General features: G+C 43.5%; 1 protein-coding gene across 2 annotated transcripts; it reads right to left on the bottom strand.

Moving 5' to 3' along the window:
- Window positions 1–902: 902 nt before the first annotated feature.
- Window positions 903–24,861, bottom strand: aclya (ATP citrate lyase a; the record flags this gene model as incomplete). 2 transcript variants are annotated; one of them, XM_080009742.1, is made up of 27 exons in its annotated part: window positions 903–2,457; window positions 3,279–3,355; window positions 3,547–3,629; window positions 3,830–3,943; window positions 4,115–4,258; window positions 4,475–4,625; window positions 5,126–5,280; window positions 6,092–6,185; window positions 6,564–6,691; window positions 6,788–6,898; window positions 7,138–7,219; window positions 8,306–8,502; window positions 9,118–9,222; window positions 9,314–9,482; window positions 10,369–10,510; window positions 11,082–11,205; window positions 12,125–12,279; window positions 12,381–12,498; window positions 12,805–12,866; window positions 13,185–13,321; window positions 14,481–14,599; window positions 15,761–15,891; window positions 17,014–17,093; window positions 19,051–19,241; window positions 19,373–19,435; window positions 21,817–21,939; window positions 24,703–24,861. In XM_080009742.1, the coding sequence occupies 27 exons, from the start codon at window positions 24,859–24,861 to the stop codon at window positions 2,363–2,365; spliced, it is 3,309 nt and encodes a 1,102-aa protein (XP_079865868.1). In that variant the 3' UTR covers window positions 903–2,362. The 2 variants fall into 2 exon arrangements, with proteins under 2 accessions (XP_079865868.1, XP_079865869.1); XM_080009743.1 differs by having other exon boundaries at window positions 11,112–11,205.

The raw sequence follows: 24,861 nt of genomic DNA, 5'->3' as shown, positions 1-24,861 counted from the left end.
TATGCGTTCGAGCCATTGCAAAGTGAGTCTAATCCATCCTGGTCCAGAACGCTGTTCAGTGGACGACGCCAACCTCCTGAGGCCCACAGTTCTGGGAGCCCATGGGTTGGAGCACAAGCTCTCAACCATATGCTCCCACAGCAGATCTGTCATCCAGCTGAACTGTTGAGTAAGCTGCTGATTGCAGAAACTGGTTGGACCCGTACTGACACCTTGCCTTTTTTTCAAGCACTTCATTACCTTCTGTTTTTTGTTTTTTTTTGTGTAGTGTTGCCTGGGCTTGGAATATCAACTCTCTGGGAGCAGGATTGTCTTAAGATGTTCCCACTACTCTGTTTTCTCTGCATGATTTAGAGTTAACACATAAGGATGCATGGGAGAGTGATTACACAACCCAGCACATTTTGGTGTTTTTAGAGCTTATTGTGCATAATCTCCAGGTGCGCTGCAAAGACATTTCACTGCACATATGTATGTGACAAATACACCTCTTGAATCTCGAAGAATTTTGTTTTCAAATAAAATCCTCTGCTCTCCACAAAGATTTTTTTTAGTGCTGCTTGTGGAACCTCAGATCTCCCCCTCCCCGAATCTTCAAAAGATTCTCTCGTCCTCAGAAGTCTCATATTTATAAAATTTTACAGGATAATTTGATCCCCCCCCTCCCCCACTACTCTCACCAACCTCCAATGAAAACCTTCCGTCATCTCTCCATTTCCTTACTTTTCTTCCAAAACTCAGCAATAACATCGGTTTACATATCAGAGATCCACAGTATGGTACGACCAAAATCACAAGCCACAGAGTTCCTCTTTATTGTTTTAATTCCTCATGAACAGATTTTAAAGAAAACAACCAGACAACACATGACACAAATAGGCCGTTTGATTCAGTTTCCTTATTCCTAATTTTATTTTTATTTTTTTAACACAAATCCAAACAGAGGCACAATAGGTCACGTTAGACAGTTAAATATCCGACCGAACACACTACGACATCAGTGAAGGCAAAGAAACTGTGGTTCAGATCTTCTGACATTCAGACGAGGAAATACGTCACCCCTGGTCTGCTCTGCCTCCTGGATCTCAGATAAGCATTCCCTTCAATTCAAAATGGCAGCGGAAATACAGCGAAGGTTTAATCCAAATCCTTCCAATTCCATTAAAGTTCTTCACACATGGGTCAAAAATAATGTATCTTTGCGACTGAAGACTTGCTTGCAAAAGGCATTTTTGAACGGGGGTGACATTTTCCAAGATACGTCAAATTATTCTTTGCGCAATTATATTTATTGCTCCTTTATTAATAGTTTACCATTTATTTAGTGACGTTTTCGATTTTAATGGGAAAGTGAGCTTAGGTGGGATTAAACAAACATTTTATTAAGTAAACACGTGAAATAATTCCACAAAAATATTATCCAAAATGATCTATATATATTTATTACATTTCATGATATAACATCTATCATTCCTACAGTAAGTGGAATGTTCATCCAAGGTCTGCCACAGAAGTACCTTAAGTATATAAGTTGACATCAAATTAATAATTCTATTACTAAAACAATGTTCAATATATTAGATTTTTTTTTTTAAGCTTATTGACTCAATGGGACAATGACAAAATATGGCAACCCACTGTTTAAACATAACATTAAATTCCCTTTATGATCTATATTTAATATATATACTATGATAAGGCCTTTGCGACCCCAGACTGCATATTTCGCACACATTCAAATAAAGAACACGGTGCGGACCGATACGTGAGGACGGTTCCCTTTTCTACGAGCGCATGCAGCGTCGGTCGGACCTGGGGTGGAGCGCTACGTTAGTACGCTACGTTAGTACGCTACGTTAGTACGCTACGTTAAAACATCGAGATATTCATACGTAAATTAAGCTCTGATCTACGGGGACGACGGGTATTATTGCACTAGAGGCTCTCTGCCCCGAGCTACAGGAAGCTGCGATGCCACTGCCAACGGCACAGAGTCGGAGGAGCTGCGCGCCGACGCCACAGACACGCCGCGCTTATAGAATCTCCCGCCCCCTCATCTCCATTTACCTCCAGGTTCCATGCTTTTTTGAAGGAGAAATGGAAGTGAGAGGAAAGGGAAAACGAGGAAAAAGAAGCTTGTGGTTAATAACAGCGAGCGTCTGCGAATCGCGGAACACTTGAGATGCTCCGCAAAAAACGCGCACGCTGGCTTCCAAACTGTCCTGGTTACATTTTGGAAATACAGATACAGCATGACAAAGCTTTTGTTGAGCCAGAGCTTTCTGGGACAACAGGAAGCTGATGGTGCTGAGGGGACGGGGGCGAGGGAGTGAGGGGCCGGGAGGACGCAGCGCCGCGTGGGTTACATGGACATGTGCTCCGGCAGAACGTAGGAGATGTCGTCCCACGGGTGACGATACAGACCCTGCTTGAGCCTCTTCTGGTCCAGGTAGTGTCCTGAGGAGAGGGAGGGAGGCGGTTAGGAAGCAGGAAGCCAGGAAGCCACTTTAAAAGGCCTGTCCTCGGGGTAGAGAAAGGGGATAAGGGAGCAGGAGGTTTTGGAGGCGGTGTCCTGAGGAGGACAAAGGGGTTAAGGGAACCAGTTTGGAAAGTGGTTTCCAGAGGACTAAGGGAAGGGCGGTCAGGAACCAGGAAGTAAGGAACCAGGAAGTAAGAACAGGGTTGGGCCGGTGTGAAAATGTTCAAACCGGTTAGATATGAAGCCGTGAACTGTACAGCCATTTTTACTATTTGGTGTCACACTTGACTCAGCAGCCGCTCCCGAGCCAGTGGAGCACGGCCTGTCTGACACGATAAATACGCGTGACTACTGCAGAGTCATTTATCCCGGGAATGAATGCAGAGTGCAACCTTTCCCACTGAAGACAAAAGCCAGATGTTAGCAGGTGTTAGCAAGTGTTAGCAGCTTTTTGGTGCAGTGGAAAAGAGGCACATGTTGGATGTAGCGCCGTGACGCCGTCGGCCCAGGTTGCTCATGCTACCTTTGAATTTGCCAGAACGTCTCATAACGACAAATGCCGGTTCAGTGGGTTTGTATAAAAATCAAACCGGTTTCGGTCTCGTACACCAGGCAAACCGGAAATCCACCCAACTCTGGTGAGGAACCAGTTTCGAAAGGTCGCGTCCCAAAGAGGGGAGTATTCGTGAATCCTCGGTTGTTCGTCGCATGAAAACCATCCCATATTTACACCAAACATCTACAGCTTTACCATCGGAGCTTTGCAAATGGAGACGCCGCCGCAAAATGGCCGACTCACCGATGAATCCCATGCTGCGTCCCAGGACAAAGATCCCGTTCAAGGCTCCGATCTCGACAAACTCATCGGCTTCGTCGCTGCGGAGGAAACCAAAAGAGGGAGACCGTCAACGCAGGGTCAACGATACAGTCACGGTACAACATCCCGAGCCACGCCTCAGGACCAAACTTCCTGCCGTTTCTATTCCGCTCGAGCGCAGATCAGTTCGTTTTTCTCCTGAACGGGAGGTGGATCGGATCCGGGAACCGGTCCGCCGTGGTTTTCCTACCGTGTGAATCCCCCGCAGTTCCTGAGCAGGTCCACGAAGGCCACGCCGATGAACCCGTCCACGTTCAGGATCAGGTTCGGCTTCTGGTTTCAGGAACGACGCCAGCAACAACAACAGCAACACGGATTAGATCCAACAACCCAGCGCTGAACACAAGTGATCATTATGTCGAACCTCTGATCAAAATGATCGGGTGTGAGAGCTAGAGAGGGAACAGTCCAGCGTCCGGCGGTCGAGGACCCCGCCCCGCAGTACCAGGGGTGGCCACCGGGGGAGGTGTTACCTTGGAGGTGGTGATCTTCTCCACATCCAGAGCGTAGTCCAGCAGCTGGCTGGCGGCGAAGTTCTGCTTCACAAAGTCCTTCAGGATCTGGACTCTCATGTCCGGGTTGTTGATCTGAGCAGGTGCAGAAAACGAGCGGCAACAATGTTCAGCTTACTCAAAATGATATCGAGGGTTCTCACAGATTTGTATTTTTTTTTATTGTAATTTTTTTTAATTTCTGTTCGTTTCGTTACGCATTGAAAGACCGAAAGATTAATTCCAGAGGAGGAGGAGGGAACACACCGACTTGACCCTGTGCCCGATGCCCATGATCAGCTTCCCCTCCTTCTTCATCTTGTTGACGAACTCCATGGGCAGCATGCCGCTGTCGAAGGCCTTGCTGAACTGCTTGGCTGCAGCGTCCAGCGCTCCCCCAAAACGATCCCCCTGACGGACAAGGAGGTAAAGAAAAAAAAAGTTACGGAATAAAAGAAAAAAACATCCATTATTTTTTAATAATTAAAGTTGTTGAAAACGGGTCAACCACATCACATGAGATGGTTGACAATGGTCCAAAACTATTCAACAGGGGGAAACCGGCGAAGGTTATTGTCGGGCCCTGCCGTAAACACTAGGGGGAGTCAAAGAAAAGCGTCTCCTCACGATGGTCAGAAGCCCCGAGGTCAGGCTGGAGATCAGGTCCTTGCCGGCACGAGCGCAGACGATGGTGTTGTGGGCGCCGGACACCGCCGGGCCGTGGTCCGCCGTCACCATCAGACACATCTCGATGAACTGGCAGGCGTAGCGGGGCAGCCTGAAGGGGTGGGGGAGAAAGACAGGGATAGGTGATAAGTCTAACCCTCGTTGGTCAAAAGGTCCACTCCATGAAAGAAGTTTAAAATTATTTATTTATTCAAAGGCTAAATTCTTATTGGAATCCTTTAGACGATCCTCTCCTCTTGTGGCTGACGGATAAACTGCCTCTCTCTCCCTCTCTCTCCCTCTCCCCACTTTATATACTGTGCAAAGTGCAAAAAAAATAAAAACTTGTTTAAAACATATTTAAAAAGAGATTTCTTGATAGCGAAAATGGTGACGTCCAACATTAACGTAAGTAACGTCATTATTATTTTTTTTTTACTATTTACATAGTTTTAAGCCCAAATCCAATTTAAAAAAAAAACGTCGAAAATTTCAACACAAGCGGAAATTCGGTATTGAAGCATGTCAGTTGTGAATGGATTTCCGGTTTGTTCTGGTCGTTTGTCGGAGGCTGTGTGAAGCAGGCTTTAGAAGCAGCCTGGTGCTCCTCACCTCCTCTGGAACCAGAGCAGCCCCAGCGTCCCCCCCAGGCCCATCTCCGTCTTGAAGACCTCGGTGATGGGCATGCCGGCGTAGAGCAGCTCCTGGCCGCGCTCGTCACAGATGCTGGTCATGAAGGAGGCGGGCTTGCGGATCAGACCCAGCTCCTGATTGGACAGACACACGGGACGGAGTGGGAACCGAGCAACGTAGGAGGAAGGGGAAACCTCAGCGCCCAACGCTGAGGTTGTTTGAAGTTCGAGCCAGACGCTCGTCCACTCAGAACGCGCCGTTTGAGAGGCAGCGAGACGTTACGGGATCGTGTCAAATTATGTTTTGGTTTTGTTCATTTTCAGGTTTTGGAGAATTTGAACGAAATGATGAGAAAGTAACAAAGATCATCATTGTCAAAGTTATAGAATTATGTATTATCTTTTATTTATTTATTTTCAAACAAGGGTGACTGCCTTCTCACGAGGAATTAAATACAAAATATGGCAAAATGTAGTAACTTTGATTAAAATATACATTGCCTTAATTGTCAGTGGTCAGTCAAATTTCCCAAAATCTGAAATTAGAGAAAATATTAACCCTAGAACGCATGTCGGGTCAAAAATTGCCCGACTTATATAAATAAAAATTCAATTGATTTTAAGTTTTTCAACATATTATCTAATAAATACATTATTAATTGAACTAATTGAGACACAATGAGTTCACAAAAGCAACAACAATGTACTTTAAGGAATCCAGACAGTTTTTGGTGATTCAAATATTTTGTACGGAAATATAAAAGAACAACAAAAAGAAAGAAAGAAAGGGTGATTTCTATTTTTACCCATCACATGGATTCTAGGATTAGAAATCAGCTAAATGTTCAGGTAAAACACAATTTGACACCCAGTATGTTAACTATGGTAACTTAATACATTACAATAATGTGAATAATGTAATATTTCAAACAAACGAGCAACTCACCCGCGCCCAGGAGTAATCCATCGGCACGGTGGGAGGAGGAACTTCTGCCGCCGGAACGATGATTCCTTTGGCCACAAGGTCGTCGTACACCGTCCTGCACAACAACACATGGAGACGTCATTCCCACAACACAGTGCTGCAACGCAATTCAGGAACAATCACTAGAAGATCTGTTGGACATTTACAAAAAAATATAAAAAAATCTTGAAATTATTTTTTTTATAATCCGGCCTCCAGCTCTTGGGTTTTTATTGCTTTGTGTGAGAACCATTTTGTTTTATACGTTTGTGTTTCTTTCCTGATTTTTCAAATATGACTTTTTCTGTAGCATTTTTTGACCTTTGAATCGAAAAAGTCTAATAAAATAAAGTTGATTCATTTGTTTGTTTTTTTTAATAATGAAACATGTATTATTATAATAGTTATTTTTTATTTTTTTTTAAATCATTATTAAAACTCTGTCTGTACTGACTTGATGACCTCTCCCAGCTCGTCAAAGCTCTTGGGGACGAAGGCTCCCGCCTCCTTCAGAGCATGGTTCTTGGCCACGGCCGTTTCAGACGTCTGGTTGGCGCAAGCTCCGGCGTGGCCAAACTGGACCTGCGGTTAGAATGACACCGATTTAAAAAAAACAAAAAACAAAAACGAACACAGAGCAGGACCGAAGTAAACACTTCCCGTGTACGAGCCTCCCACCTCCGATGAGAACATGGTGGCGCAGGTTCCGATGCACCAGCAGACGAGCGGCTTGGTGACCCTGCGCTGCTTGATGGCCTGGCAGATCTTATACTCCTCAGTTCCTCCGATCTGCAGCACATGGGAGAGAGGTTCAGTCTGGGGCCGCATTGAGACCTCCACGGGCCCCTGGGCGTTTAAACACAAGGGGCCCCTCCCGGCAGTGCTACGATGGTTGTTGCTCATGTTGCTGCCGCTGCTCCCTAGTCCCGGTATTATTCTCCTGTTTTTGGTTATGTAACTTTATTGTTTTTAATGTTATTGTCGTCTCCAGCAGAGATGCATTAGCGCCGTCCTCTCCTGGGCCTCACCTCCCCCAGCACCACGATCATGTGGACCCCCGGAGTGTCCTGGTAGCGCAGAACGTGGTCCATGAACACAGAACCGGGATACCTAGGAAAAGAGGGGATTTTTTTTACACATGTAAGAGCATAATAATTTTATTTTGGACTAAAAACCATTTGAAAAAAATATATATATTACTATATAGAGTAAATCCAAGAGCTACACCCCAAAGAAAATAAAAAAAAGTATAGCTTTAAACTTTGGAATTCTGATCAAAGTTTTGTTTTTCGCGTCACAGGAACTTCAACTTCTTCCTTTTTTTGGGTCCGCACTGAAGGAACTAGGAACGTTTCGTACTTCTTACGTCGTTTTGAGGAACTTTTTTGGCTCGTCCTCCAGGGCAGGAACTAACCGGCACAAGAGGCACCTTCAGTGACGTAGACGCACGGTGATTGGTCCAGACGTTAAATGCGCGGTCCCTCAGACTGAGGACATGTCCGACCGGTCGAGTTTCAGCGCTCTGGGCGGGTGCCAGCTCACGCACACTCGACGGTAATAAAAAACAACCAATAAAAATAAAAAATACAATAAAAAATAATACAATTTTTTTTACCGTAGACATATTCATTTCATGTATTTTAATTTCCGACGTTAAGCGAACGAAACCAAATATCCGCGTATAACAAGCTTTTAAATTGTAGATCTCATATGAGTGAAGACTTATCAACCGGATTGCTTATTTCTCGCCTCAAATTTGTCGGGAAACAGGTTTTGGTGGATGATGAGGTGAAATCAGTGTAAGTTTACGGAGTAAATGCAACACGGAACACGGAAGTCGTGCCGAACCCCCAGTGATGTCACTTCAGAGTTCCTACTTCCTACAGAGAAAAAGCCCTCCGAGGTATCTAGTTCTCGGTGGACGTCCCCAGTTCCTAGTTCTCCTCAGAGAGTCCCCACAACTGTTGGGTGCGAAAACACCTCAAGTCATACATTAGATCAATAAATCAAAACCAATCAGATCAACTCATTAATTCACTAATAAATGAAGAAATAACTACAAAAATAGAGCCAAACATGATACCCATTATAATTGTACCACTATTTCCTCTCTCTCTCTCTCTCTCTCTCAAATGAATATTTCAACATTTTCAGTTCAGCGCCACATAATCATGCATTAGCATTTCTGACTCCCACCTGTCTCCTCCGATGGCCACGCCCTCGTACACTCCGTCCGTGGTCCTGGAGATGATGTTGTTGAGCTCGTTGGACATCCCCCCGGAGCGCGACACGTAGGCCACGCTGCCGGCACGGTACAGCCGCGACGCCAGGATGTTGTCCAGCATGCCGCCCGTGTTCCCGATCTTAAAGCAGCCCGGCTTGATGCCCCCGACCTGGACCGAGGACACGGAGCTTATGTCACTGTCACAGTATCCAATGTTTATTTTACATACTAACTACTGGAACACAAGCAAAATCAGTCTTATGTTTTTTTTGTTTTACTTTGATTGAGGCGGTTCTTTATGTTTAGCAAATATAAAGTGTACAGAGTACTAAAAGTAATTCCAGGTGTTTCTGTGATATGCAGAATGTGTATTATCACAGGAAGTGATGAAATATGACTCGTAGTTGAAAAAACAAAAAATAATTCCCCTCAACTTTCAAGCAATTTTACTGCAAAAAAACAAAAGCTTTATTTTCAAGTTTAACTTTTGAATTATTTAACAACAATTTTACTACTTCAAATAAATAAATGAATGAATAACCTAAAACTTTGTGAATTTAGCACAGGTTTTGGGAAGAACCGCTGCAACATCAGGCATTTTTGGTTGCGGAGGGACTGACTGACACTGTACCTAACAGCGTCTGAGTTCTACAGAGTTTACAACTCAACTACATAATATGGATCGGCAGTGTAAACGTCATATCAGAGAAGTACATCTCAGAGGTATCATGAGCATCTCATACGAGGGGATGCAGTTGCCATGGTTACGGCAGGACGGACTGACCGTGGCCGGTCCGATGATGGTGACGCCCTTTTGGTCAGCTGCCTTGATGATCTTCCTGGTGAGGGCTTCCGGGATCCCCTCGGCGATGATGGCGATGGTGTGGATCTGGGACGCGGGACGGAAATCAATCCCTCGTTACCCATGATGCCCGGCGGTACGGAGACGGGGGCGGGGGTTGAGGTCATCCCCGACTCACCTGCGGGTGCTGCAGGGTCTCCATGGTGCTTTCGAAGGCCGACCTCAGCGAGGCGAAGCTGATCAGCACGTCCACCTCCGGGTGTTTCTTCATGGCGTCAGCCATGTTCTTGTAGACAGGGAGCAGGATCTCCTTGTGGCCCCAGTAGAACTTCTGCTTGTGGTCTCCGCTGGAGGACGGTCGGAGACAAAAGTTTGGTTAGTTTGGAAAATTTTTACGGTCGACAGCCAATAATCATTACCTGAGGCGGTGTTAAAGTGAAGGGTTCAGGATGTTTTAAGTTCATCCCTGATTGTAGATTCGTCCCCCATTACTTGCATTAAACACCTGAGGCTGAAAGTTACCCAAGTACTATGTGAGGGGTGGGAAGATAACAGGGTGTCTGGAGCCATCGCAGAATTTAATTGACTATTTACACGCACGCACGCACGCACACGCACACGCACACACACACACACACACACACACACACACACACAATACCTTTGTAGACAAATTCATATAATCATTTAATACAGATTTTTTGACCCCCCCCCCCCCCATTACTTGCACTTAACTCCTGATTGAGCCACACGTCCACTCCAGCATGGAGAAAAGGCTGAAACGTACCTAGGTACTACATGAGGGGTGAGTATAAAACAGGGTGTCTGGTCTGCAAGTATCAGAGTTCAATTTAATATTTTTTAAGAGTCAATTTAACATAATCTTAGACTGATTTAAGACGACTTATCTATCTTATTTTATAAAGTTTTGCAGGTACGAACTATGTATTTGGTACAGGGCAGAGGTATACAATACAAGTTTTAGGTAGAAATATGGAAGGTTATGCACGGTTTAGGAACTGAAATACATTTAAACAGTACTTTTTCCAAGTACAAGGATTTTCTTGAATTTCTCTCTCCAGGTACGGCAAGTATGAAGGTAAACATTAGGTTTGCAGGTTTAGGTTTTAATAATGTTCGCAAAAGTGGGTTTAAATACATTTTAAAGGTCCTGTAGACACTCTGGATACGCTTCTTAAAACCCCAAACCCAAAAGCTCAGTCCTCCGCCTACGTGAAGGGGTAGATCATGGCGGCCACCGACGGCTCCTCTCTGGAGCAGACGTAGTCGAAGTCCAGCATCCCCTGCACCGCCCGGGTCTGCATCCCCCACACCATGGACTTGGTGTGTTTGGTGAACAGCGTGGTCGCCTTGGCTACGGGAGGAAGGAGAAGAGAAGAAGGAAGAAGCAGAAGAGAGAAGTGAGAAGAGAATGCTTCAAAACCTTTCAATAACCAAGAGTAGGAAGACTAGAATGTTGCAAAAATAAAAATAAAAATAATAATTATAATAAAATAAAAACGATAAAGTGTCCAGACACTCAAAATAATAGTATCACCCCCATGAAATGTTATAAAGTGGTTATTTGTGATGCAAATAATTGTGATTAACAACTGAATGTTATTTTATTCGTTTAATGCCACTACTGTACTATGATACTGTTCCCGTTATTGGCATTTGATGTCAGAACATAATTCGGGTGGCAGCCTACCTAATTTACATTCCATTTATTGTGATATTTGACAGGTTAGCTTCAAATTCCCTCAACATTTGCACGACAACATTATAATTATTAATCTTACTATAATAACAGTTATGACAGCTAAGTAAGTCGATTGTTGAAGAATGAAAACAGAACACACACACACACACACACACACACACACACACACACACACACACACACACACACACACACACACACACACACACACACACACACACACACCCCTCCTCTCTCTTACCCAGGTTCTTACAAACTGCTGCTCCAGTTTTGGGTTTCTTAGCTGGAGAAGCGCTGGCTTTGGCTTTGTTCTCAGAGAATGAGGCTGTTCTGCTGGACACTGGGGTCTGGATAAGATAAGGCATAAAATAAAATAAAATCAGACAACATCTCTGAACGGCAGCTTTAATCAGCAAAAGGTTATTTTCATCAATGTTAAAGCTATAATCTATGAATTGATGCAGCTCTGCTGATGAATGTATTCGTTGTTAAAAACATTCCTCTTTCATGTTGCAGTCCCAGGTTACTGTAGAAGACGTGACCTGTGTTACACAACTCTACTCTGGAACTTCCCCCCACCATCACAGAGGCATCATGGGAATCTGTACTGTCTGTACAATCTGTACTGCTTTTATGTGAAGCAGAGTTTGTTTGCTTTTTAATATTGTACATTTTCAATATATAAAAGAATATCTATCAATAAAAAATATTTACATTTGAAACATGTACAAAACAAGCAATTTAATAACTGATTTAATACATACAATAATCCAAATCCAATTATACAAATAAAACAAATAAAAATGTAAAAAATAAAATAAAATCTATATATTCACCTATTTATGAAACCATGTTTTTTATAGATAGATGTGTCAATTGTGATTCTGTAACATGAATAAATTATATAATTTGCTTTTTTATTCCTCAATACTAAACAAATCTTGATATGGGTTGCATTATTACAGCTCACATATCATCTGTTCTGTTACAGTATGTGGGACATGCTGTATATATGACAAGGGTCCAACATGTACCGCGCACACACACACACACACACACACACACACACACACACACACACACACACACACACACACACACACACACACACACACACACACACACACACACACACGATGCCTCCCAGCAATAGCAGTGTTTTTGCATCCAGACTGTGATTTTTAAAAGGACTCAGAAAAAAAAAAAAAGCCCTGAGGAGCTTGGAAACAAAGAGCCTCAAAAAGCATTCACATATTCTTTTCTCACTGTGGAGCTGCCGCTGGAGTTGAGCAGGAAGTTGGCGGTGTGGACGGCGGCGGGCGGCTGGGTGGGCACGGGGCGGCGGCCCAGCGCCATGCCCACGATGGCCGTCATGTGGGTCTCCGTGCCGAACACGTGGATGGGGACGCCCGTGGTCTTGCCTGCGAGGTCAAACCATTTAAAACGGGTTTAGGGAGAGGGAGCGGAGGAGCAGCAGGCGGAGACGTTAAAACGGTGGAGGCACGGCTTCAGGACGACGTACCCACTTCCCCCATCACCCTCAGACCCTCCTGGTAGTTGGGTCCACCACGACGAACAAAAATGGTGACCTCGTGTTCCTTCAGGGGGACTTGGTAATCTCTGATGGCTCTGACGATGCCCTGGGGAAACGGATGCGCGTGTCATTAGACAACCTGAATAATGACATATTACATTAGACAACAAGGCGGTTTATCCAGTGATGCTTGATTTCAGGCCAACTTTTGTCACTTATTGTCGTGCAACTCATAACCAGCTTACTGAATTTGCACGGGTTAGATAAGCGATTTAAAGGAGTAGATTTAAAATGGGATACTGTATAGATCAGTATCAGCTCTTGGAATGACTCGTCCAGTCAGAATATTCAACAAAACTAATTGTTGTACAATACAATAAAACAAAACAAAAAAAAAATACCCATTATATACCTTAAACGTAGCAGCAACATTTGTGAAGTTTGCAATGCTTCCTCCAATGATCAAAACCTTTCCTGCAAGACAAAAAAAAATACAGTATAAGAATATACACATGTATGTACTGAAGAGAGAGATATACTGTATCTATAATAGAGATAAACTGTATATTCTTGTATAATAGAGATTAGGCTTGGAAAAATATATCGGCAACGGGCAATTGGCTGAGTCGCAGCTGTTTCTTTTTTTAGGTGATTTTTTTGGCCAATTTGTCCTTAAATTTTTGCTTATTTAATGACCTGTAAGGCACTATTCAAAGCGTGAATAGGAACTATTTTTATATATAATAATAATAAATATATAATATATGGTTTCAGATAAGGGCGAGATCCTACCGTCGGGATGCTTCTCTCGGGTCATCAGGGACAGGATGGTCTTGGCGTAGTCGTACGTCTGCTGCTCGCTCGGTGCTCCAGAATATTCACCGTAGTTGGCCAGTTCATCCACTCCACCCAGGTCACAGATGGTGTCACTGGAAAAGACAGAAAAGACAGAAAAGATAGATGACCGGTTATTATAGAGAATTCCATTCACTGTGCGTTACACCAACTGAATGAAATAGAGAGATACAAGAGGTGCAAAATGTAATGACTCTTAACTGAGTGACTCATCAAGAACTTACTCTCAAAAAAATATTTTATCACTTATATAAAGAAAAATCTGAATTTAAAACAGTTTTTTTGTACTAAGGGCTCAACAACATCCTTTCAGTTTTCAACCACTTGTAAATAAACAGTATTTATTTGAAGTATTTATCCTCCCTCAGTCCGCAGTGGAGATAATTAGTCACGGCAGGTGTGTTCTTCTGTCACACTTTCCGCCCTCCATGACAGAGATGGAGAACAGACGTCAGAGACTCCATCTCCTTAACCAGCAGCTGAGCAAGCAGCACCCGTCTCGCTCTGCAGTCTCTGGCGGGGTACGCCACCGCTAAAACCCAATTACTAACCGACATCGTCAACAGAACGAGGATGGGAGCACAGGGCACGATTCAATAATGCGCTAATGAAATTACATCCGAAGCTATTTATATACGCAGACCTTACCGACCAGGAAGGATTCAGCGGAAAGGCCGTTAAAGTGGTAATCCATCACATCGTCTTTGTTTGGTGAATTACACTAGAAAGTCCCAGAACTCCCAAAGTATCCATTTAGTAAACAGCCAGCTACGCTGCTTCGTCTAATTCACTGCGGCTGCCTTTCACTTCATTTGTGTGCCCGATCTACGCATTCATGCAAGGTTTATGGCGGACTCCGCCACCAATGATGAAAAACAGCATATGGAGGACCACACGCATAACGCTAAAAATATTGAATGTCTGTTTCTTAAAAGTGCCAGATACAAAAAAAGTATCAAATACAGGATTATTATTATTTTAAACAAACAGAGAGGTAGAGGAAAATTCTAAATGGTTGAAATTTATTTTGAGTTATACTTTGATGAGGTAACTAGCGTTGTAGCATTCACATTTGAATATAATATTTTGTTTTTATTAAATGGCAGACATTCCCAATATCTTTTCACCGTCTCTATACCAAGTAGCTGGACGCCTTTCCTCGCTCCCGGTTTCTCGGTAAACAAACCAAACTCAAAACTGACTAGTTGACTAGTTCCATGAAGTCCAGTTCACCTGTAGACCACCGAGGCTCCTCCCCCGGCCACCATGGTCCAGATCCTGCCGCGGGGGTTCAGCAGGGTCAGCTTCAGACTGGCTCCGCTCTTAGCGTCCAGTTCGGCGATGTAGGCTTCCTGCAGGAGGCCGGTGGAAGGTCAGAGGTCAGAGGTCGGGGGGTGGTACAAGCAGAACTTTACTTAGCGAGGGCCACAGGGAGACGATATTGATCGGGCAGTAAGACACATTACAGTAAGAATAACAGGTTAATATTAAGGATTTCAGACGGACCGACAGAACAACAGACATTTTTTTTATCATTTATTCATCCCCGGAAGGAAATTGAGAGGAGACAATAAAAATAAAAATGTACCCAAATAAAGGGCAATAACGTAAAAAACAATAACAATAAAAATAATCCTCAAACAAACAATAAGGAAGAAATACAAGGCCCCTCAGAGCTTGTTTTGTGGCAGCGGGGGCCACAGCGGGGGACTGAGGTGAACATGTCCATCAGGCCCCTGCCGCCTCTCGACAGACTGAGTACAGCCCAATTAGAGCAGGCCGTCTGTTACCCAGGCAACACACACACACACACACACACACACACACACACACACACACACACACACACACACACACACACACACACACGAATAAATAATAAATATAATTAAATCAAATCGATAAAAGATACATTAATTAATTGATAAAATGACAAATGAATAAGATAACTAAATAATAATACAACTAAATAAATAAAAAAACCTCAACTCTTAATTCAACAGAGCCCTCACTACCTGATGAACGACTCTATAAACACGATGCTTTCTGCCTCTCAGGAACAATCTGCCGTCTACATGATGAACTGTAACTAGTCTGGGCTGTTGCCATAGAAACAGGAAACGGAGGAGACCATCTCCAAAAGGCCTCGGAGATTGACAAAAAAACTGTAGTGCCAACACTTAACTGTAAGGGGACGAAGGAGCCTGCAGGGTCGGACGGAAGTACGGAAAACACCAATGCCAAGAGAAAAACTGACTCCTGTCATTTAAGGTTTTCATAGATTTAATTATGATTATTAATGACTTCAGTCATTACTATTATATTGCACTCACAAGTGAGTTACATGAAAAAGACGGAGGGTCATTATCAACATTTAGAAGGATTCTGCCTTTCACGGTTTTCATACACAAGGCCTCTATTTTAAAAGTGCCGGTTAATCTTATATCATTTGACAGAACAAATACTATACACACAACAACATCAACATCAACAACAACAACACACCCCCTCACCTCGGGGTAAGCCTCCCTGCCGAAGGGGGGAGGGAACTCCACGTCTCCCCACTTGGCTTTGCAGATGTAGTCGGCCGTGGCGTCGATCTTGGCGGCCATGTCCAGCACGTAGACGCCATCTTTAGTCACCACTGGTGCAGGAGAGAAGGAGTAGGAGGAGGAACAGTTAAGGAACGAGATCCAAAAACGGCGGAAAAACACCAATATTATGACTGATATCCATGCGGTTCCAGGTTAAGAAGGCGGTAAACTTCAAATAGAACTTTATAAAAAAAAAAAAAAATAAAAAAAAACAACATATAAATAAGCTTCGGAAGAATGTTTCCTAAAATACCACTCTCAGTAAACTCAATTAGAAGTGTACGAGCGTGAAAATTACGTTTAATGACGTTGTTTTTTAAACTATGAGGTGGTGGGCTTGTTCACTCTGGGGGTTGGAATAACAGCCCAGGTTACAGCATACTCGAGGCAAACAGAACTTTTCAAGCAAAAAGAAGCATTTTCAACAGCTAACAAACAGGAAAACCCACGTTTTGAGTTTGCGTGTGAATGATTCAAACTCGAAACGCACCCCACCCCCCCCCCCCCCATTCATTGATTGTTGTAAAAGCTTATTTTTGCTCAAAAACTTCTCTGTGAGTATACTGGCACCTTTAGTCATCTGGGCTGCGAGGATATTTACAGTTACGGGATATATCATCCATTTTATTGTTAAAATAATTATTGACTTTGCCAACGTTGCCCTCCGCTTTTTGCGACATCAAAGCGTGCCCCCCCCCCCCCCCCCTCCACTTCCACCTCCATAGAAACAGATGCCAGGGGCTGTTCACTGGGCGCCCAATTACTCCAATATAGCATCAAACAGCATTGGGATGAATTATTAATTATTCTGCCACTTCCTTGTCCCTCTGCACCCAAAATGACTTGGAATCCTTGCTGCTGCCCGCTTGCAAAATAACAATTTCCATTTGATCTTCTCATTCCCGTTTCATAATAATCATGATGTATTTATTAATCTGTGCTTAATGAAGTGGACTGCTGTCATGACCAGAAGCAGAATCTGCTTCATATTTAAGTACATTTTTATATAAGAGGACTTTGGCATGATGAGGGGCGGTGCATTCCTCTACAGACAATTGGCATAAAGAAAAAGCTTAACAGTCTGAATTTTTAATTTTTTTAATATATATTGTTTTATTAAAAAAAAAAAAAAGGCAAATATATGATGACTCAGCAGATAAATCAGCACCTACCCAGCGGGTTGATCTCCAGGTAGGTGAAGAACAGATCTTCATACAAGTTGAAGAGCCCCACGATGAAGTTGGCCAGAACCCTGTGGAGTACGTACAAGGGATCAGATTCTGATCCATAATTCCATATCAGGAGTTCTTTCCCCCATAATGATATTACCTAATACTATATAACGTAACATCACATAACATAACACAACACAACACACAACATAATAAGCTAGTTCATATAACAATACGTGCAGTGTTCTTGGTGACTGATTTGGGGGAAATATTTAATTTCATAAGGCAGTCAGGGTAAAATCCACAGTAATATTTCAGGCTTATTATTTGGGAGAGGGTACCACTCATTCTACTCATTTAAATTCACATTTAGGTAAATAAGCAACAGAGTGTGGCTCTACCAGCGTCTTTCTTACGGAGCTTTCAAAAGTGACCGTACAGTACTGGTCAAAGTGGAGATTCCACATCATCACGCAAGTATCTCTCAGTGTCTACTTTTGTCATAGCCTTTCTATTGAAGCATTAGACAGAGACAGACAGACAGACAGAGACAGACAGACATCAGTCTTAGAAATGTCCCATTGACTGAATTGCTTCTTAATTGTATGATACAGTCACTCGTTGCATTTAAAAACTGATGGAATAGTGAGCATTTCGACACTTTGAGTAAAATTAGTACCTCAAAATTCAAGAAGTGTATTTGTCACATACATATACATACGTTCATACATATATGCAGTGAAATGTCAACGTTTGTAGAATTCTTCTAGGAAGCGTGAAAAAAACAGGTAGAGTACCTATCAAAATGAGCTGCAGTGTATTAACATGTTAGACAGAATGAAAAAAAAACAAAAAAACAACAAACCAACTGCCCCCACCCACCCCTCCACCTGTCAAAGCAGAGTGATGAGAGAAGGAGGAGCAGGGGGTGAGGGGCATCACCTACCACCACCCCCAATGACTCAGCTGCCCGGGAGGCCCGCATCGGACTCCCCCACCGATGGATGGAAGGGGAGGGTGGGGGCGATGGGGGAGGAACGAGGGTAGGTTTGGGGGGGGAGGGGGTTATCTGGGTTTGGCAGAGGCATCTTCCTCAATGTCAGCCAAGACAGTGAGTGGGCGTGGAGGGTCACTGTATCAGAGCCATCCCAACACGGAGACGTGCTCTGAATGAACAAAGAAGCGATGAAGGAGGAGGAGGAGGAGGGAAAGGATTTTTTCATTTGGCTAATGGACCCACCACCACCACCCCACCGCCCCTCGTTCTCCACCCCTGCGTCCGACCCACCATCTGAAGGGACTGTGCTCTTTGAATTATGCTTCCCTCTCATCCAACGTTATGCATTGTATTAGAAAAAAAGCCAAATATACAAAAATAGAGAGAATATACAAAAAGTGTTACTATGTGATTCTATATTATTAACAAAATTACAATCAATACTTTTATTTGCATTACCATTTTATTCATTGCTATTTTTTCCATTTCATACATCCTGTTTGAGTATTTTCTTGACAGTGATCTCCTTCGAGATAAATAGTTTTATCTGATCTCATTTTGGTAACAGAGATAAAAAAATAATAACCCTTCCTCAATGTTTTTTTAATGTATTTTTTATGCACTACTGTGCTTTTGCAAAAACATCCATTACTTTGAAATATATATATATATATATATATATATATATATATATATATATATATATATATATATATATGTATATATATAGATAGATAGATAGATAGATAGATAGAGGGAGAGAGAGAGAAAGAAATGTGTTTTTGTCCCTTGAAAAACATATTTAATGAAAAAAAAACTGTGTAATGATGCAATACCCTCCCACTGTGGAGACAGTTATAATGGATTACACAAAAATAAATTTAGTGTGTTTTTGTAACAATATGTATACTATCATTATTATTATAATTATTATTATTATTGTGTATTATTCATGGTGTTGTGCTTTGGCAATACAAATCTAAAATTCTTTGCGCCATTGAAATGTATTTTAACTGACACACCGGCACAGCCCCACTCACGTCTTGCTGTGGTCATGCACGTGGCCCAGCAGCTCCTTCCTCACGTCCTCCTCGCTGATCTTCAGGTCCACTCCCACCAGGAGCTTCTGGGCCTTGGCGTCCACGTCGCCCACGTCGACCCCGCCCTGGTGGTGGAACAGCACGTGGTCGCCCTCCCGCGAGGCGTAAATACACACGTAGAACTCCTCTTCCTAAAAAAAATGAATAAATAATAATAATAATAATAATAATAAAGAAACATGTAGCTACATGGGTTGAGACATGAGGTTTGCTGAGCCTAGAACATCCCTTCAGTTTTGTATCGTTTTAAGTCGTGACTCGCCTGCTTGTGAGGGACGAACGGCTCGATGAGAAAGTTCCTCAGAATCCCCTTGGCTTTTCCCACCTAAAAAAAAATAATTTTTAAATAAAAACTGTTTAACAACCAGCTATGATTTATTCAGTGGGAAATTGAAAACAGAATATAAGCATTTATTTTTTTTAACAAGTTCTCTGCCGATTTGGTTACAACAGCCTTCACTATAAAACTCCACATACACACAAATTGTACTATGGACTTTCAATACGCTTATTATATTAGTGGGATATTTAATTTGAATTATTAAAGAAAGAATATAATGTTCTATCTATATAGCACACACACACACACACACACACACACACACACACACACACACACACACACACACACACACACACACACACACACACACACACACACACACACACACACACACACACACACACACACACACACACACACACACTTTTTAAAAAGGCTTATTATATTTGAACAATGAACAGATCAAAGTCAAGTGCTCTTAGAAATCCTTCAAGCGACGTGGATGTATTTTGGGTGTGTGACAGGAGGACTCACAGCTGAACCTGGGAGCTTGAACTTCCAAGAAAAAGGTTGAGGAGGTGGGGGGGGGGAAGAATAAAAATAAAAAAATAAAACCCAGAGCTTGTCGTGCGAAGGGGCTGTCGGAGGGACAGGAAAGACCGGCGGCGGAACAGTGAGAAAGGAGTCATGGAGGGAGCAGCGAGCCGTGGAGAGCGAGAGAGAGAGAGAGAGCGAGCGAGAGACAGCGAGTGAGCGAGAGAATACAAAAAGAGGCTTGATGAAGAAAAAAACAAAACAAAAAGGGCTCTGGAGGATTCAGCTCTAAAAGGAGCTGACATTTCGGCGACTGCCTTCGCAGACAAAGAAGAAAGGGGGTTCTGAGCTTGTTCCTTAAAAAGAAGATCCCCCAATTTATTGGCGACTCCATCGTTCCATGTTCCCCATGTGGTTCTTTGAGACGATAAAACATGGATGGTGGAGATGTGGGAGAACAGCCAAACACTCCACAGTCCAGTTTGGAAATGAGCCTTCATAACGTTAACTAAAGGAGACAAGGAGGGCGTCTCGATAAAAGGAGAGCAGGTCACTGATGAAACGGTTCTTTTCAGAATGTTGGTCTGAAAAAAGGTTCTTTATGGAAACAATGAAGTACTTTGGATTCCAGATGGAACCTTGAGTTTCCAGCACGTTCTCCCAGAACTACGTCAGAATGCCACAGGCGCAGCTGACTCAGCGCGGTGAAGGGTCCCTGTGCCAAGGTCTTGTTCCGGTTTCCAAATGTTCTCAATTTGTGTAGATTGGCTGTATTGATGCCAATTATGATCCGAGCTAAATGCTGCAAGTCATCCTACAACCTAACTTAAAATGTCACATAATATATCAAAAATTTAATTTACTAAAATATTCATTCATATTCAGAGCCTGCAGCTTTTTCCATGGCTATTTCTAACCCTTCATTGACGCACAAATCCACTGTTAAATTTCCAAGGTTGCCCTAATCTACTGCTTAGTTTCTCCTGCTAAAAAACCCCCCCAAAAAAACGTTTAGACTTTTGCAATAAGTTATAATAAATTATATCAAATGGAGATGCTGCACAGTGTACACAGCGGTATTTATTGTTATTTACAGCCGACACCCTGATCCCAACGGTCTGACAAGTGATACATCCACCCAATCACCCTGCCGCCGCCTCTTCCCACTCTCCATCCCTCCCTCTCTCCATCCCTCTCCCAGTTTATGAGGCATCCCACCATCTCAGTGCCAGAGTGATAGATCCGATCTTCTGCTGCTTTGCCGACCGGTTTGATGGACCGACTGTTTTCCCTGCCAAGCTTCACTTGACTGAGCCGATTCAACACCACAGAGTGGCGGAGAGCAAAGAATCTACAGCATTAAGATCTTGGCTTGGGCAATTTTTTACAAAATAAGCAGAGAAACTGAACATAAGAAACATGCTCTTCATCAACGTCTCGATAAATTGATTATTTGATAGATTGATGAACACTAATGAACAGAAACTGATGAGGGAATCCACAATGACTTCGCAGACAACCATCAAATCGCTGTCCTGGGAACAGATTTTCACCTGAAAACTGATTTTTAAATTTGTCTACATTATTGCACTGTGTAATAAACGGTAGTACTCTGTAATAACACTGTATTAAGATAGTGTAACATCACACACACACACACACACACACACACACACACACACACACACACACACACACACACACACACACACACACACACACACACACACACACACACACACACACACACACACACACACAATCCGCCAGAGAGATAGAGAGAAATACTATTATTATTATTCACCAGATATAGAAATATCCAACTATATAAATATTTATACCCGGTCAACGCCTGCATCCATATTGCCACTTCTTGGCGGATAACTTACCGTGGTCTCCCTCATGAGGCGAGGCTTCAGCCACTCCCTGACACCGTTCAGGTCCAGGTTGACGCCCACCAGCCCCAGCTTTCCCCTCCTCTTGATCAGCTGGTCGGGCTTCACCACCAGCCTCTGGAGCGGGAGGGGGACAGAGGTTGAGGCGTCGGGTTTAGGGCGTCAGCACATGCAGGACCGAGGCCCCTGGGCGGTGAGGATAGAGCGAGGGGTCCGACCGTGCGGCCCCACTCATTCTTCCTCGTCCTCTTCTACATTTAGAGCTTCAGAGTTGAGGTTTTTAAGTGACGTTCATAACACAGAAGAGGACCACGCTGAACCAGGGGGCACCCAAATTCATCCAAAAATAAATAGAAATAACCCACACAACTCACCTGTGTGACAGTTTTGCTTAAAAAAGGTGGACGTGTGGCCTGAATTTCCCCGAATCGATTTATAAAGTGGTACCTTATCTGATGCTCAGTGGGCTCCACTACTGACGATAAACGGATTATCGTTCTAAATCAATTTGGGAGAAAAAGCGTTCTGATAAATGATGTAATTAAATATAAGACTAATGGACATGCGGGCAAATTTAGGCAGACGCCATCGACCATGATCCTTTAAAGCAGCTCTGTGAGAATTATGTTTCCACGGTAAGTAAATGACCTTCAATTGCGATACATGAATCAATCCTCCCCGCCAAGCATGAGTCATAACATATTAATTGTTTTTACTTTGGTGACTCAGGATAAGCACAGAGCACCCTTTATCGTTGTTCATTTCAATCAGTAAGAAAGAAAATCATGTTTAGCCACACACACACACACACACACACACACACAAAATAGAATAATAAAAATACATGGATTAATTAATAAAATCACAAATGAATAAGATAACTAAATAATAATAAAACTAAATAAATACAAAAACCTCAACTCTTAATTCAACAGAGCCCTCACTACCTGATGAACGACTCTATAAACACGATGCTTTCTGCATCTCAGGAACAATCTGCCGTATACATGATGAACTGTAAGCAGTCTGACCAAACAGCAACTACTTTAGCGGCGCCCTACACGTGACAACACACGTACAGTACTTTATATTCGGTTCTTAATGACGCTGGAAGCAAATGATCATTTTCTCTGATCCTTTTGTCATTTGACCTCTGCACGTGGAACTCCTGCGCTGCGTTCCAGCGCTCCGGGGAAGGGAGGAGGAATTGAGAAACGCATTTCAATTTAAGGTCCTTTACTCGGCACCGGAGAGCCTCGACGCTACAGTTCCCCCGCTGGAAGAACCACGCCCTGCTTCCCGGGGCGCAGAGGGAGAGCGCCCCCTCCTCATCCCCCCCGCCCACCTGCTCCCTCTCCTGGATGAGTCACCGATGGAGGGTGACTTATGAGATGGAGGGTGACTAAGGAGACTGGAGCCTTTTAGACGTGGGGGGGGGGGGGGGGGGGGGGGGGGGGGGTTAATGCTATTTGCTAATCAATTCTGCCAGATCCCCCCCCCCCACTTCAGAGATAAAGCAAGGAGAGAGAGAGAGAGAGACGGGGAGGAGGGAGATGGAGACAGAGGGGGAGAGACAGTTCTGTGGAGGGAGAGAGAGGGAGAGGAGAGAGAGAGACGGACAGAGAGACGGGCAAGGGATGGAGAGGGAGAGCTAGAAAGAGCAACAGAGGAGGGAGAGAGAGCGAGAGAGCGAGAGAGCGAGAGAGCGAGAAAGAGAGAGGAGAGCGATGTTCTAAAAGTTGCAGTTCTCTCCAGCGGCATCTTGGTCACACTCTCAGACAGAAGGGTTACAGCCGTTTTAACTTTTAGGTTATCTTCACTGAACTGTACACACAGTATATCTTTAACAGCAATGTTTAATTTTTTATTTAAGGTTTTGCATGTGTCGTTTTTCCACTGCAACCATCTTATTTTGAAATGTTCCGTTTGATTTCGGGTTCTATCGTTCACTTTTTGCTTTCCCCATTTGGAAATATAAGACAGATGTTTGCCCACCGGTGTTCACAAAGCTTTGCACGTTGAAGTGACAGAGACGAGTCACAGTCACTTCATCCTCCCTCTCGTTGCCTCCTCTCAGTGTGCTTTCCAGACGAGCCGCTTCCTCCAGAGTCAGAGTCTCCTCATTAAGCTCCACACATTCCCCTGCACTCCCGCCCCCCCTCCCCCCCTCTCCCCCTTGTGTCATTTCCACAGAAGCAGTTTGTCGCTTAATAACGAGCACGCTGAGACTCTGGCAGACACTTCGGTGATCGTCCATAAAACATTAAATAAAACCAAGCGCCTCAGGCACTTTAGTCGAATGGCGCTTCGGGAGCCTCTCCGTTCAGGTCTCCCTCATGCAGCTCACTGTCTGACCGAGAGCCTGTCTCCTCCCGTACGCCGCCAGTTTATCTATTGATTTTCGCCAGTTCAGTCGCATTGAGATTCATACGCTATTTCCAGAACCAGCTCATTCCTCTATATTTGTATGTCATAAAAAGCAGCACAGAGCAGCACTACAGTATAAAACAACATTTAAACCTTAAAATGGGGAAACATACAACAGAGGATATAAATCAATTAAAATCTAACCAGCTTTAACCATCGATTTGAACTCATTTAAAGATATAGTCAAAGTGCTGCAGTTTTAGGATGTTTTAGGAGACTCCCATCAAAATACAACCATAGGCCATGAATGTTATTTGGGCTCTGAAAAAACAAAGTATCTTGATCGGAATTGTGGGAGTTGACCGTATGGCCTTAAATAATGTCAATGAAAGGTGCAAAAATGGATTGAGATCAGCCGCCATATTACTGTATGCACCCTGTATATATTTGTCTATTTCTGTATATTTATATTATTTTCTCAGATTAAGCGACAGCCCGACGGCCAACCCCCACCTCCGTGAGCAGCCAGGGATGCTCCAGCGCCAGCCGGTCCAGGTCCGTCTCCGTGGTGACGGTGGCATAGCGGAAGCGGTTCTGGACAGTGGCCGACGTGCAGATGTACTTGTAGAGGAACTCCTTCCCCGTCTGCTCCGAAATGGCCTTGGCCGACAT

This window comes from Zeus faber (genome assembly GCF_960531495.2).
Source record: "Zeus faber genome assembly, chromosome: 11".
Taxonomy (NCBI): Eukaryota; Metazoa; Chordata; class Actinopteri; order Zeiformes; family Zeidae; genus Zeus; species Zeus faber.
The sequence above is the reverse complement of the archived record's forward strand: the minus strand, read 5'-3'. Positions and strand labels throughout refer to the sequence as shown.